The sequence below is a fragment of the Glandiceps talaboti genome, chromosome 11 (genome assembly GCF_964340395.1).
Source record: "Glandiceps talaboti chromosome 11, keGlaTala1.1, whole genome shotgun sequence".
Classification (NCBI taxonomy): Eukaryota; Metazoa; Hemichordata; class Enteropneusta; family Spengelidae; genus Glandiceps; species Glandiceps talaboti.
The window spans coordinates 2,363,583-2,378,342 of NC_135559.1; the positions used below are offsets into that span (position 1 = coordinate 2,363,583).

General features: G+C 34.4%; 2 protein-coding genes across 2 annotated transcripts; one reads left to right on the forward strand and one right to left on the reverse strand.

The window, feature by feature from the left end:
- The first annotated feature begins 54 nt into the window (after window positions 1–54).
- On the forward strand, window positions 55–9,219 carry LOC144442465 (uncharacterized). The gene is made up of 11 exons (XM_078131825.1): window positions 55–111; window positions 1,040–1,727; window positions 2,973–3,108; window positions 3,759–3,844; window positions 4,446–4,534; window positions 5,242–5,325; window positions 5,720–5,871; window positions 6,166–6,246; window positions 6,810–6,957; window positions 7,308–7,399; window positions 8,275–9,219. Exons 1-11 carry the CDS (start codon window positions 73–75, stop codon window positions 8,498–8,500), a joined length of 1,821 nt encoding a protein of 606 aa, XP_077987951.1. The 5' UTR covers window positions 55–72; the 3' UTR covers window positions 8,501–9,219.
- A 900-nt stretch (window positions 9,220–10,119) lies between these two features.
- Window positions 10,120–14,309, reverse strand: LOC144442477 (mitochondrial import inner membrane translocase subunit TIM14-like). Its single transcript, XM_078131839.1, has 6 exons — window positions 14,205–14,309; window positions 13,590–13,641; window positions 12,839–12,897; window positions 12,444–12,520; window positions 11,607–11,677; window positions 10,120–10,667 (listed from the first exon to the last, which is right to left on the reverse strand). Exons 1-6 carry the CDS (start codon window positions 14,205–14,207, stop codon window positions 10,597–10,599), a joined length of 333 nt encoding a protein of 110 aa, XP_077987965.1. The 5' UTR covers window positions 14,208–14,309; the 3' UTR covers window positions 10,120–10,596.
- Window positions 14,310–14,760: the final 451 nt, after the last annotated feature.

Consider the following 14,760-nt stretch of genomic DNA (forward strand, 5'->3'; position numbering starts at 1 on the left):
TGTGTTGAACTTTGACATAATATAAAGCGCCCTCATGCGGTCCTGAGTTTCTAAGGAAACACATAAACAGAAATGGCGACGTCGGTGAAGCTAAAGACGGGTTCAGAAATGGTGAGTAACAGGCAAATTTATACATATTTACAACACATCCGTTGGTATGGGCACAGTTTTCCTGATTCTAAAGTAGTGATTTCGTGATTTATGTATTGCATAGCGGGTCTCTGTCGAGGAAAACACGATACAGCCGGGCGTGAGTCGAGTGTGGAATCGCAGATTTCAAGTTTCTACTTCAAGAAACGAGTTTAATTTCAAGAAAAAATATTTAAGGTCGCAAGCGGCTATATTTACTACTTTTAAAGTCAGGTTTTAACATCAAGGAATCACACGTTAAGTCATGTTCGTCTCATGTCATCAGAGGTTGTGACCTGTTTGTCGCTGTATGATTGCCCAAAGGCCATACTTCCGACGTCGTGTAGTGGCAATATAAAAATGGTGTCACGCCTCCACATTGTACACAATGCACCATAAACACCTTGCAACTCCATTTGATTAGTTAGTTTTGGATTAATTCCAACACCTGTCTCTGCAGTCTAGACAAATGTTTCGCATTCACACATACCTCAAATGTATGTAGATAAGTTCATTTTATTCAATATTTTACAAATTGCCAGTTTTGGAATATATTGAATTTTTAAATTGTTGTTGAAAGAAATGGCTTTCCTCATATTATTATGTAATCCGAATACAGTAAATGCTTCAACAGAAATTCATACATGTATTGCATTTGCTAATTTGTTTTTATAGAAAACAGAAATTGTAGTTACATATTTTGACTGGATCAGATAATAGTGATATCGATAAGTAACTTTTATTTCATTTGAATTTTAATCGTAATTTTAAACAAAGATAATCAAGCAAAAGTGTATCAAAAATGGTCATGGCAAAAATACTATTGAATCAGGGTAATGTCACATGAATATTGACTCTATGTACATGTAGATGTTTATTAAAAATTCTTTTTTTTCTTTTTTTTTTTCAGAGGAAGAATAAGAAGAATGGTGGCCTTCTTCGGAGGCCTTTGGCCCCTGTAGTAAAACCTCAAAGTTTTGATTTGAAAGACTTTAGTACAGAGACAGTAGAAACATATCTAAATGCCTACAGTTCTGATAGAGATCAAATGTCTCCCATTCCCAGTGTAGCACCAAGTTTGGCATCAGGATACCACGAATCAGAAGTCCGAAGGGGTACTTCCTCCCATTCTCCAGTCAAATCGGATCAAACAAAATTAAGCCCACAACAGACTTTACCAAGCCGTATTCTTCCAAGGTCTCCTGTCAATACACTTGATAGTCGGTATCTCCTTGAATCACGCTTTCGTCCAAGAACAGACACTGGCACAGTTGGTGCATTGTCGATAGTGAAACCATATAAACCAAGGGGACCCGATGCATTGCCAATTAGGCAACCAAAACAGCTTCCTGAGATCAAACATGAGTACACTTACCAGGAGGAGTTTGACTTTGCGGTTTCAGAACAAAGATATCAAGTCATTCCAGATTTTACTCTACAGGATTTCCTTGTTGATATACATGAAATAAGAAGAATGCCAAAAAGAAAGTTAAAAGAAGCCATGGTGTCAAAACAAAATTACAAGAAGTTAACAACTTTATTTGCAACTTTCAACGAATTGCCAAAACAAGATAAACTCAACACAGTCGAAATGAAAAGTAAGTAACGTATTCATTACATACACTTTCTGGGTTTGAGATGTATTTACGTTTATTTCTGTTCCCATAGCAACTGAATGTAAAGTACAGTTTGAGACTTTAACTAGTTTCCCACACAGTGGGTTTTCAAAAATTTAGAATCAAATTTATTTGTGTTCCACACAGCAGTTTTCTAGAGAATGAAAGAGACACATTTTTTGAACTATGTTTCCCATTTTTAATATGCAAATTTGAAGGACTCCATTAATGTTCCACAGAGTGGGCAGCTGACCATATTTTATGATAAAAGTTTCTCCAGCAGGGATATAGGAATTGATAAAAATAAAGAGAAAAGAAAAAATGCTGTCATGTCCATGTGATTACAGTAACTATATGAAGAGAAGAAATCTCAAACTTGTTAAAGGAAAATACTAAAAATATAAAATGCTTCAATTGTTTTTGTCAAATATGTTTATTTGCTTACATAATTGATCATTGGAATTATGTATGTAAATAAACATATAAAATAGAAGAGATAGTTCATGTAGAATTTAATCATATTGAGTGATGTGTGCAATGTCAACAAAAATTAAAAACATAAAAAAAGTTAGCTTATAGCAACTAAAAACCTTATCATATATGATAGAAATCAGATTTAATACTAACCGACTGTGGGCTCAAAATTAACAGTAGTGACTACTCCCATGCCCACAGACTACCAATTCTTGTCATTGGGCTACCAATAGTACCAATTTACAGCTGGTTGCCCACTGAGGCTAACACTGATTATGTGATGAAGATGGAAGACTTATGGACATGAAAGTATTTTAATAACACACATATTTCCAACAGAGGAAATCTGTTTTGAGTTCAGGAATATGAGACTACAAGTCACAATCCTTGGACTACCAAAGGAAAAATTTAATTTTGAGCCCTGCTTAAACATTACAAATCTGACTACTGGGACAAGATGCAAGATGGTACACATGTGGTGTTCATGTTCTCTTTTACCAAATTATGTATTTCTTCACTGATTTCCATTGTACCAGAATACAATAGTAGTAACTTTTTTTTTTAATAATAATTTTTTTAATAAAATAATAGTAGTAACTTACTATAATACCATATTAGTTTCATATCACACGTTTTTAAGTACCATAGTTGTACTAAAAACAATGAATATTTCAGAAAGAGTCAAAACTTAAAGATGTTCACTCTTTGTGATTATTGATTATAATATCACTAATTTTCTTCAATATTTCTCAGCTGACAGCATTCCTAAAGCACAACTAAGAATACCTCAGAGACAGTTGTTGCTTGAAATGGCATTCGGACTAAAGCAACAAATGAGAGATATGATGCAAGAAGATATGCAAGCATTGATACCATCAGATACTGCCATGTAAGTAGACTACACATGTAGATAGTATCTTATATCTGGAGTATGTCAAACACATACGTATCTAACTACAGTAATGTACAATATATGTTGAAGGACATCCTAGGGAATTTACAGGACAGACATTAATATAGTCATGATCGTAATGTCATGAAGAACTGCATGATTTATATTACGAAAGTGGCACTTTGTGCATGTACATGTATGTATCGGTGTGCCCTCTCAGCCAATTTGACATATGCCACTACTGATGCACATCAATTTCTTGTGATGTAGCACCATTTGGTGTACCCCTATCTCTTACCATGTAGTGAATGACAAGAAAACCCAGCGTTGATAATTGTGACTCACAGCAAAAAGGTTTGTCTTTCATTAAAGGTCACACTGGTACAATGTATGTATACCCACATTCATCAAAAAGAGAATATATGTATAGAAGTAAAGTTCTGTATTTTGCTAGGGTTTGTGGGAGAAATAAGGCAAACTATTATGAGCAACTGGCACATGATGACATGTCGACAAACCATTCAACAGTCAGTCAGTCAGTCAGTCAGTCGGTCACAGTGCTATGCCTGTATATGTTAAATTCAATGTCATTTCTTGTAACAAAACAATGTTTAGTTAGATAATTTATCTTTGTCATTTGATCACAGGATGGAATACCCAGACAGGGAAGCACTATTCAGTTCACCAACATCCAAATATTTCCTAGGTGCTAGACGAAGCCAGTCTCCTTTCAGTAAGTACTAAATATCATAAAGAAAATAAATCACCTGTTACTATGACAACAGAGGATTTTGGAGAAGTGCTATCTTGTGTAAATGCACTCAAGTTGGTTCTGTAGTTTTCAGAAATTATTTCCACCTACATTTGATGTATATTTGTCAAACACAAAATAAGATACAATCTATTGAACTACAGTTGACTACAGGGTTATTGGTGGTTAAACCACTTGCCTCTTACCACTGTGGTCGGGGTTTGAACCCTTTCAGGGTTTGATTAAATTTACCGCTCTGTAAGTAAGAAGAGTGTCGTTCAGTTTGACTCTACTGAACAACGCAGGTTTTCCCTGGGTACTCCGGTTTCCTCCTGCATTAACACTGAACACATGAGGGATGGCCCTCACTATGCACCGGACTTCTTGGGAGATAAGTGTTAACTATCCAGTATAAATAAAAGATTATTATTACATGTGAAGTCAAACTAATCTTACTTGCCTTTTAATCCTTATAATACATATCCCAGGAACAAGTCAAATTTCAAAAAGTTCAAAGTTATTAGTACGTGAAGTAAACTCTATTAATCTAATTATCATAAATGTGTATTTTATATTTTTGTAGATGATGATAATAATTCTAGTGTGATAAGTCCATCAGAGTTAGCTATCTTAGATTGTTTGGTAAATGGTGGTAAAGCACTCAGTCTCAAGGTAAGAATACATTTCCAATTTTCCATTCTTACTTTTGTTTTTTCGTTTCCACATTTCATTTGTTATGTTTTAGTCAGAGCATGTAGACAGAATATTTCTCAAATCTGGAATGGATGATAATTTATCTTAAATACTTTTGTCTGTTGCTAGAAAAAAAATTGTACCTTACACAACATTTCATGTTCCTTTAATATCAACCAAGTCATTTTTTTATTCAGATCTGATTTCTGTATTGATAAATAGATACTTAGTACTGAAATTTCTACTCGCAGAGTCAAACGTCCCAAATTTTCAACAACGTCTTGTAAGCATTGTCAGGGGTGTACAACAATGGACTATTGTCATGTGTCTCAGAAGAGATATGTGAAATGAGCGTGAGAGAAACAGCTGGGATCTCCATGCCTGCATCCCAGTTTAGAGTTAAATAAATATGTTTGTGAACACTCCATTTCATTAAGGTTACATGGTAACATGTTATTTTAAATACTAATTGACAAATAAAACATATAGTCTGAGGATGCTGGTAAATGTGGCAAGTTTCTGGCAAGTCTAACAATATCCCATAAACAACATGTTGGTTTCTGTTCATTTACATATCTATAATGTCATGTGCATTTTAGTCATGTGTATGTGAATTTTGTATATTAACATTGAAATTTCATGTTTGAACAAAATGTAATAATTCTTTTTCTATATTTTACCTGCAGGCTCATTTCATAGGTGCCTTACCAGACATGACAGTACTAACCAGTACCTTGGTATACCTAAATATATCATTTAATGAGTTCAGGGTAAGTCTACATCTACCATCATTACATTGATCATGTAAATACTTACACAATCCATAGAGACTTTTGAAGTCCCCGTCCCAATCAAGATTAAAATTTGCCAATGAGAAGGACATAAGATTACGCTTATTTTAGAACCTGGGATTGAATCACATGCCTTTATGCCGTAGTGTTGAAATACCATGGTTTAAGATTAGTAATATTATCTCATCAGTGGAAAATTTCAAGTAGTTTTCAAGTTTGTGTTTCAACAAAGTTCAATTCGATACTATAGTCGGCAATACATTTAGAACATTTTGACGCAAATTGTTGTTTTCATATCCCATGTAAATAACAATACATTGACAAGTAGGCAACATTTTGAAATCTAATGTTATTGTCCTTTATTTGTTTCCAGGTTTTCCCAACTGAAATCCTAGAAGTCCATGGATTACAAGTGTTGAAATTACGGAATAACCCCATCAAGGAGATACCACATGACATCTATAAATTAAAGAAGTTAAACACATTGGTGATGTCATTTAACCAGATTTCATCACTACCAATGAGGTGAGAGGCTGTCAAAACAGCTTTTAACTTTTTATCTGCTTTATTATTCATTTCATGTATGTACAATAACAAACATTTTAAACATCTGTTTTTGTTTTTTGCAATTTATTGAATTACAAACACAGACTTGGTCTATGTTCTTTAATATTTTTGGGGTTCACCATCAACTTCCAGTGAACTTACTACATTACAGTAGTGAATGACATCTTTAAACTACTGTACTCTCCTGCCTATTGATTGATATCTATTGTGATAATTTATACTTATTTTCTTGTTGTCTCTTTTATCTCCTAGTCTATATACATTACCATTGGTGTTTTTGGATCTGTCCTACAACAGGATATCATACCTACCAAATGAAATCAGACAACTCGCGTAAGTTTCCTTCAAGTCAGTCTATGTGTATTTCAGTTTCATACCTATTGTAATCTGTACCATCTCAATGTTAGTTTTGTAGACCTCAGAATGGTACATGAGATGTCTGACCAAATCTGTGAAACCCAATTTATTTAGAAAAAGGGAGAACTTTGAAACAAACATCTTTTCAGCAGATCTTTCAAGATGTAACTGTACAGTGCCTCTGAACTTTACTTAGTAGTGGATACTGGTACTTTATTAATGACTTAGTTGGTTGATTGATTGATTGATTGATTGATTGACTGACTGACTGACTGACTGACTGACTGACTGGTTGGCTGGCTGAGTGACTGAGTGACTGAGTGACTGACTGAGTGACTGACTGACTGAGTGACTGATTGATTGATTGATTGATTGATTTAAGTCTGGCTATCTGTGACATCAATAGAAATGATATTGCTGACTCAAAAAGATGATGTTATTTTTGAAATACAACGAACATCCCCATCCTCCCTAAAAACTACTACAAACAAACAAAGCAAATAGTCATTTACTAAGTGAATATTGTGTATTATCTGTAGGAAATTGAAAGAGTTGAGTCTGGAGGGAAACCAGCTGGCAGCGTTGCCATGTGATTTCTTCAAACTCAGAAGTCTACGTCATTTGAAAGTGACAAACAACTACATGCATCCATTGTTCTGGAAAGAAAACAGTACAAATCAACCACAGGTAGGAAGACAGTCAGTTTCATTTTGATTTGGAGTTGTTTCAATACTTACTTACAACACACGGACACAGACACAGACAGGCAACAACTTTGCACTACATGTCAGTTTTCGTTACTATTAAAATCTATCATTAAAGATGGTCCTAAATACCATATCAACAACATGAAAATTGTCCTGTATATGTGTTTCAAGTAGTAAATGCCAAGCTTACTGTAATTCAAAAGTACATGATACGTGAGAAAAAAGGAGTCAATACTGGCCATCAGAAGTCAACTAAGCAGCTGAAATTGATTTTGTCTAACACTTTTTCAAAGGTTCTAATTGTTTACACATTTGTACTTGTTTCCACAGAGATTGACAGACATGGCTGCACTCATAGTCAAACAATACAACCTGGATAACACACCAAGTTTACCAGAGAACATCAAACAGATCATGTCCAGGTAAGCCATGTCAGTTGAAGTAATGTAAAATAAAAATTCAGGCTCGATAAAACAGTGTTGGAAGAACTATAGAATAAGTTGGTCCAGAACAACTAATAATCCTTTTAAATCTGCTTCCGTATGGCTTCTCTGGGAAGATGCACTTATAACTCTAGTAATGGAGTCTTCGGTGTACTAAGATAGACACAAACTAAAACTATTGTTGCAACATGTTGATACAACAGTTATACACTATAAAATGGACATTGGTTTAATTATAGTCTCAGTAGGGTGACTCTCTGAAAGGTATAGTTCCATAAACTTACAGTGCACTGTTTTCAGATTTCCAATATTTACACTATCTTGATCACAGGATGATTACAATCACACAACAGAGGAACTGCTATCACCCACTTGTGTAATCTACCACATTAAAAACAATAGATTTAGTTTGCATCTATCTTCATAAACCAAAGGCTCAATTACCAGTGTCGTATTTGGGAACCTGGGGTTGACATGGTGGACTTCAAATTATTTTCTAAAATTTTAAACAGATCAAGAAAGAACATGGAGAAGAATTTGTCGTCATTTGATAAGCCAACAGACCCAGCATTGTTCAACATGTGTTTATTGATAAAGTTCTTTTTTTCTGATCTAGCTGTAGTGGGTATTATGTATTGGTAGGCTTCATGAAATATAGAGTTGGTCAAGTTATGAGAAACTGAAATAAATACAGCCCCCTTTATGGAAGGCTAGGTTTTGAATATCTTTGGAATTCAGTCATCATAAAAATATGTTGAATATGTTAGAGTACATGCATGCATATATCAAAAGCTGTACTTTGCTGAAGAGACCACTTTAATGCTAACCCATACTATACACTTCTTTTCTTTTAGTGCATCAATATGTGATTGTTGTAAAGGACCTCTATATGGCTCTGGACTCCGTTTGATCAGACCCTGTGGTAAGGCCTTTGGAATCCGTAATGTGCCATTCTACTTCGTGGCGTGTTCACCTTACTGTAGAGACGTCTTCATGTCAAGTAGAGCATCATTATCAAATCTATTGTATAACTATGACGATAACAATGAAGATAAAGGAGAAGAAACAAATACCAAGTAAATGAGAGAGAAAAAAGGTCTTGCCACAGTGGTTTGAAAATTGGATATTTACATACAAGTTTGGAAGATGAATAGTTATTTCTACAAGGAAGAAATTCAGAGATTGTGAAGAATCTTTGCCTTAGTTTATTGTATTCCTTCCTGTAGGAGTTTTCTCCTGCTGACTTGTGTTCTAACTATCGGTCAGTTGGATAAACGTGTTCCTGACTCAAATTTGTCAATATTTTGGTTTTCACCAAAAAAGATTACCATGGTTGGATACAAAGGTGCATCAAATAATATATATATCATAGAAATCATGTGAGAAGTAAAAGTGATTCTAAATTAATAGAACAATGACTGGCCAAACTGTCTATACAAGTCACCATGAACTTGACAAGGTGATGAACTAATGTATATAGTGAAAAATATGTTGTGTCCAAGCCAAAAGATACCATATCGCTATTCTCAAATTCTGGTGGTCATATCTCGAATTTCTCTTCTGATGGTGGGGATATGGACGAAGAAATACACAACTTTTCTTTAAAGTACAGTGTGTGTACATACAGAGTAGAGTACACATCAGAATTTTTCAAGGTCAATAATTTTGATGTCATATAGTTTGCCAAATTTCAATGTAATAGTATTAATGAAGTGCCACAATTTGTCTTTTTGTATGTTGTGTACATAAAGTGAAATAATATTCCTGTAAATATTTTATACTGTACATAAAATTAACAATAAATGGTTTGAATAAATAAATTACGCTTGAACATATTTTGCTGTCTCAGGTTTTCATCTGAATCAGACATTTTCAATATTCATGCATTCCATTGTATTACTAAATGATACTACCTAAGAAATAAATAATAATGTATATTTATAATGTGCTTGTCCTTCTGAGAGCTCCAGGTGCTCATATTCACAACCCCTGGCATGGATCTATAGCAGTGCAAAGGCCCTTTAACTTCCTCAACTTCCTGGGGAGCATTCACATTGTAACCGCTATCTAACCAGGTCCCTAATTATACAGCTAGGTTGACTGAGGCACAATCATGGTTTAAAGCTTGCCCAAGGACTCTATGTGCCCATATGATTACAGCATTCTATCCTATCAGGTCCTCCATTATACAGCTGGGTTGCCAGGCACAATTGTGGTTCAAATCTTGCCCAAGGACTCTGTGTGCCCATATGATCATTCACATTGCAACCTCTATCCTACAAGGTCCCCAATTATACAGCTGGGTTGACAGGCACAATTGTGGTTCAAATCTTGCCCAAGGACTTTAGCCATTCAAAACAAACGGCAGTGACAAGGTTTTTTTCATCCAGGTTGTATATCAACTAACGTAAGCTGGATTTCATTCCCTCTGAAAGTTATGATAGCAAAACAATCACTATAAGGTTTACTAATTCAGTCAAATTAAAATCTATAAAGTCAAACTGCCCCTTATTCCATATGTAACATAAATGGTAATGGATTGCAATGTAACCATTGCTCTTTTGAGAACTGGAATGTAACATGACATGTATATCTTTACAAATAACACCCAATAAAATACCTTAAATTACAAAAAAAAAAGTCAAACTGACAACCAATTGTTATAAATATCATACACATTTTATTTATCTAAAGGCATGTATAATCTTGCTTGAAGTACACTAAATTACAACACAAGGAAATATGTGGTAAGTTTAGCATTACACAGTTAAAAAACACTAAAACAAATCTCATCTGGTTCCTGAAAAGGTCTATCTTCAACACTAATTATTAACCCAATGTGTTTGGAAAAACTCAAACCAAAAGAATATCACAACATATTCTCCAATGTAGTTGAAATTCTGTAAAATAATAGCAAATTGTCCAGGGCAAACTTACACACACGGATTTCATAAATAGCGCCCTCTAGCATCGGATGTGGCAATTGACTGCGTGGCAATCAATTGCATTTATATTTCAAGTTGTTTTCTTTCTCAAAGAATCTATCAAACTCACAATACAGTCAGTGTGTACAGTATAGTAAAGATAATTCTTTTGTCACTAGGGGATATTTGTTTTTTAACAGTGTAAATTGTGTTTTTTCACACAAAAATTTCAGTTCACATAACATCTTTTCTTTATTTACTAGCAGTTTTCTCCATTAGATCTTTTGCTTCGTTTATCTTTGCTGCAATGTAAGGAGAGCCACCTGAAATACAGAGAAGAAAATAAAATGAGAGAACACTTCCTTTGTGTATACAAGGCAGTTTAACATGATAACAAATTGTGAAATGGAAACATTATCTTTCTATTTGTTTCACAAACCATGTACAAAATTTATGCAAAAAAATGTAATTTTATACTTCAATATTTTAATATATTTTTAGTAACGCAAAGGGAGTACTCTGCATAATTAGATACTATGACAGAACCCCATGAAGCATGTATCATGCAATATGACATACTTTCAATATTTGCATGAGTGCTTGCGATGTGAAAGCAGAAATGTGAATGGTAACAAGCATTAACATGTTACCCGATTTGATGATTTGGTACATGGGATTCCATGCACATATGACTGTGTCCATTTGTTGTGTATGCAAAGCCACTTCTTTTGCAATGTAAAAGGTATAAATGAACCCTACTGAATGGTCATTGGCAATAAATAGATCAAGCAAATAGAGAATTTGAAAAAAATCTGGAATCATAACAGGCGAGCAGTTATTTGAAAAAATGTGCTTTCAATATTGATTGATTTTAGTTTTAGGGTTAATGTGTAAATTGGATAAACCTGATAAACCAATGATGGTATGACAGTGGCAACCAAGGTTTTGTTCACTAAGATAGACAAAATCTAGGACTATTGTTGTGACATGTTGATATAAGCTTTTGAATGGATGTTGGTTTATTTATAATCATAGTTGGGTGGCATTTCTGATGATGTCAATAAACCTGTAGTGTAGGTTGTGAGGACTTCCATTGTTGACACTACCTCAATTACAGGGTAATTACATGTATATTCACACAATAGAGGTATGCTACATGTATAATCTACATCACATAACAAAAGTTTTAGTTTGTGTCTATCTCAGTTAGCAGAAACCTTGACTGTCACTTTAATATTAAGTTCAATACATTCAAACCTTACCTCTATCAGGATGGTTAAGTAACATTATCCTGCGATGTGCTTCCCTGAGTTTTGGTCTGCTAGCTGATGGACTGTGGATGAGAAGAAGACACACACACTAAATAGACTATTCAACTATGTATGAGGAAAATAAATGATAAAATAAATGACGTCTTCAATGATCTGGTGTACAGGTATCTACACAATATCTAAGAAATTTGAAAAATTTACAAAAGCAGTAACTCTAAATCTATCCTACATTTCTGATGACGCATCACTGAATGCATTTGGTGAGGAATGGGTCTATCTAACACAACTTGAGATGCAAATACTAAATGAAATCTGCCATAAAGTTATCCATGCTATACTTCTCTGTTCAATACTTAAATTGAAAGTGAGCTAAAATACACCATCCTGATTCTCCTGTAGGTAAACGAGTCTATAAATCAAATATGTAGGATAAATGAAGCCATTTTACAGAAAGTATTACTTTGGGTATTCCATCGTGCAATGTCTTGACAAAAGGAACATATACACAACAACAACAACAACAACAACAACAACAACAACAACAACAACAACAACACACTCTTTGTAAATTGGTTTATATCTTTCCTGTGGTTCTAACACTGTGTTTGAGAAACAGATATCCAGTTTAGTTCTCTGTGACAGCAAGTAGCAATCACAGATATCCACAGTTTAGTTCTCTGTGACAGCAAGTAGCAATCAGGAAGTTGACAGCTATAGCCATAAAGAGGTGTTATTATAAAGTGGAAGAATTTGATGTAAATCAACATTTTTACACACTTCTCTACACTTCAAAGTTGTGAATAGAAAACTTGTCATAAAACTACAAACCTGACTCCAAGAATTAAACTAGCTTCTCTCTTTGTCATTTTCATATCAAATCCACCTCTGTAGTATGCACTGAGAGACTACAAGAAGAATACAATAATAAACTTTTTGTTATAGAAAACTGAGAGCTGTGTCAGTGATTGTTATTGAATGTATTTCATAGCAAACACTGACTATGTTCCATCTTTCTCAGTCATAACTTTGGCCTAGTTACAGGTAACGATGGAGCACCCAGAATATCTGGTATACAATGATTCTGATTGGTTAGAGGAGAATGGAAATGAATGATATCACATGCTTGCATTATTAATAATTGCATCAATATACTTTTTTTTAAACTGTGGAAACTTTACAAAAATGATTAAATTTGACTATGATATGGTTTATGAAATACTTACTGGTGTTATTTTTGGAGCATTCTGTTGTATTACTTTGCCAGCTGAAACCAAGGCACGACCTGCAAAAAAAAAAGGAAAAAGAATTATGTATCACTTACAATACTGTATAAAGACATCTTTTGATCTATGGTATAAACACTAATTTGCTTGTACAGGGTTCTGTACTACAATGGGCTATTGTCACTTGTCTCAGAAGGAACACATGAAATGAGTTTAAAAGAAACAGCTGGGATCTCCATGCCTACATTCTGGTTTAGAGTGGGCTTTCTTTGGTGAATATATATTATATAGATATTTCATTGACATGGTGAATTACAGGACAATTTTATTTGTAATTATGTAAATTACCCACTATGGAATATATATAAAGATTATAACTTCTCTGGCTAACACAGGTTTTAGTGTTCACATAATGAACCCCACCCCACCCCCACCCCTTTCATTGCCATATAGTGCTGAGGTTTCACTGCACCACCACCTCCTGTCCATCTCTGTAGGGTGGAGGTTTCACTTCATCTATCAAAAATTTTATTAAGAAACTAAAAGTAATGTACATGTATCAGTAAACAGTACCTTTTAGGTTTAGAGTTATTAGTGACCTTAGGCCAATAGACAATATATGTGTTGTTATACTGTTGAGAATGGTGGTGGTGGTAGGGGGTTTACAAGAGAAACTGTTTATGCCCAAGGAATACAAAGCATAATATTTTAATAATGTACTAGATAAAAAAATATAAATGTACTTTCTTACCTGCAATGGCTACACCCGCAAGAGCCAATCCAGCCAAAATGACATTGCCCGACTGAAAATGAAATAAAAATAAAAATACAAAAAGTTAATACAATCATATTACTTGTTACCATTACAATTAATGGGGAAAAAAAGTTTTCTGCAACTGATACTCTTGTAACTACATGAAATTATGCACATGGTACCTTGCTATTACTAAAAGAGGATAGTGTCAGATTCGAAATTCGCTTACTTGACAAAACAAGTAATAATACTAATATCTGTAAAATTTCGTAAAAATTGCGTCATCATTCTGTCTTTTTCTCTAAAAGTAAAACACGTTTAAATGGTTTATCTCTTTAAGTTACAGGAAAACTATATACTAGTGAATTTCTAGTAAAAAAAATACATGTTCACGACAGCGCTACCGACTCAGTATTTGATCTCTACAGATACTATCACACAGTATCACTATCAGTTACCATGCTATGGATGGCCGACCGGCCGAAGCTGTGATCAAATGTTCATGCGGCTATACACATTTCTCTGGTGCATTTTGAACCCTTCGAGGGGGATCCCGTCACTGTATTATACAGTGTATAAATGGTTCTAACACATATTCAAACCAATACTTACCATTTTTATCAATAGGATCTGTCAACTTGGACCAATTTATTGCTAAAATCGTCAGCTTCGCCCAACGCACATCTCTTCGTCTTTTACGCAATGCTAACGTATATCGTCCTCAAGGTCAGAGGTCAATATTTTTTTACGACAATAAATTTGTTCTCAAAATAGATATTAGACATCTGGCGCGTCAGTATTGCTATTAAAATCAATGAGGATTTTGAAAAATGTCGTTAAAAGTGTATGTAATTTTCAGGCAAGTTGCTTTTCAATCGAAAGGAAGGAAGGAAGGAATGGTCTAAAAAATAATAAAAGTCGTAAAACAGTGTGTTCAATGGCGGCGTGCATAGATGTAACATGCCCGAATATTGCATGGGCACTGAATGGCTTTTACATCTTTTAAGCTCAGAGGTTTTGAAGTCGATGATTCTGTTTTCTTGTCTATATTTGTATTTACCACAAGGCACGTATTTATTCTAATTGCAACCTGTGAAATAGAGTAAATACTTGTTAAGGACCGAGAACCGATTCGGACAAACACACTGCCACGCTGAATGGACGGTAT

Coding starts and splice junctions, on each gene's coding strand:
- LOC144442465 (XM_078131825.1), top strand. CDS start 73: ATGGCGACGTCGGTGAAGCTAAAGACGGGTTCAGAAATG. Junction 6,247..6,809: donor AATGAAATCAGACAACTCGC/GTAAGTTTCCTT, acceptor TATTATCTGTAG/GAAATTGAAAGAGTTGAGTC. Junction 6,958..7,307: donor ACAGTACAAATCAACCACAG/GTAGGAAGACAG, acceptor TTGTTTCCACAG/AGATTGACAGACATGGCTGC.
- LOC144442477 (XM_078131839.1), bottom strand. Junction 12,898..13,589: donor TGCGGGTGTAGCCATTGCAG/GTAAGAAAGTAC, acceptor TTTTTTTTGCAG/GTCGTGCCTTGGTTTCAGCT. Junction 10,668..11,606: donor ACTTAACCATCCTGATAGAG/GTAAGGTTTGAA, acceptor TCTGTATTTCAG/GTGGCTCTCCTTACATTGCA.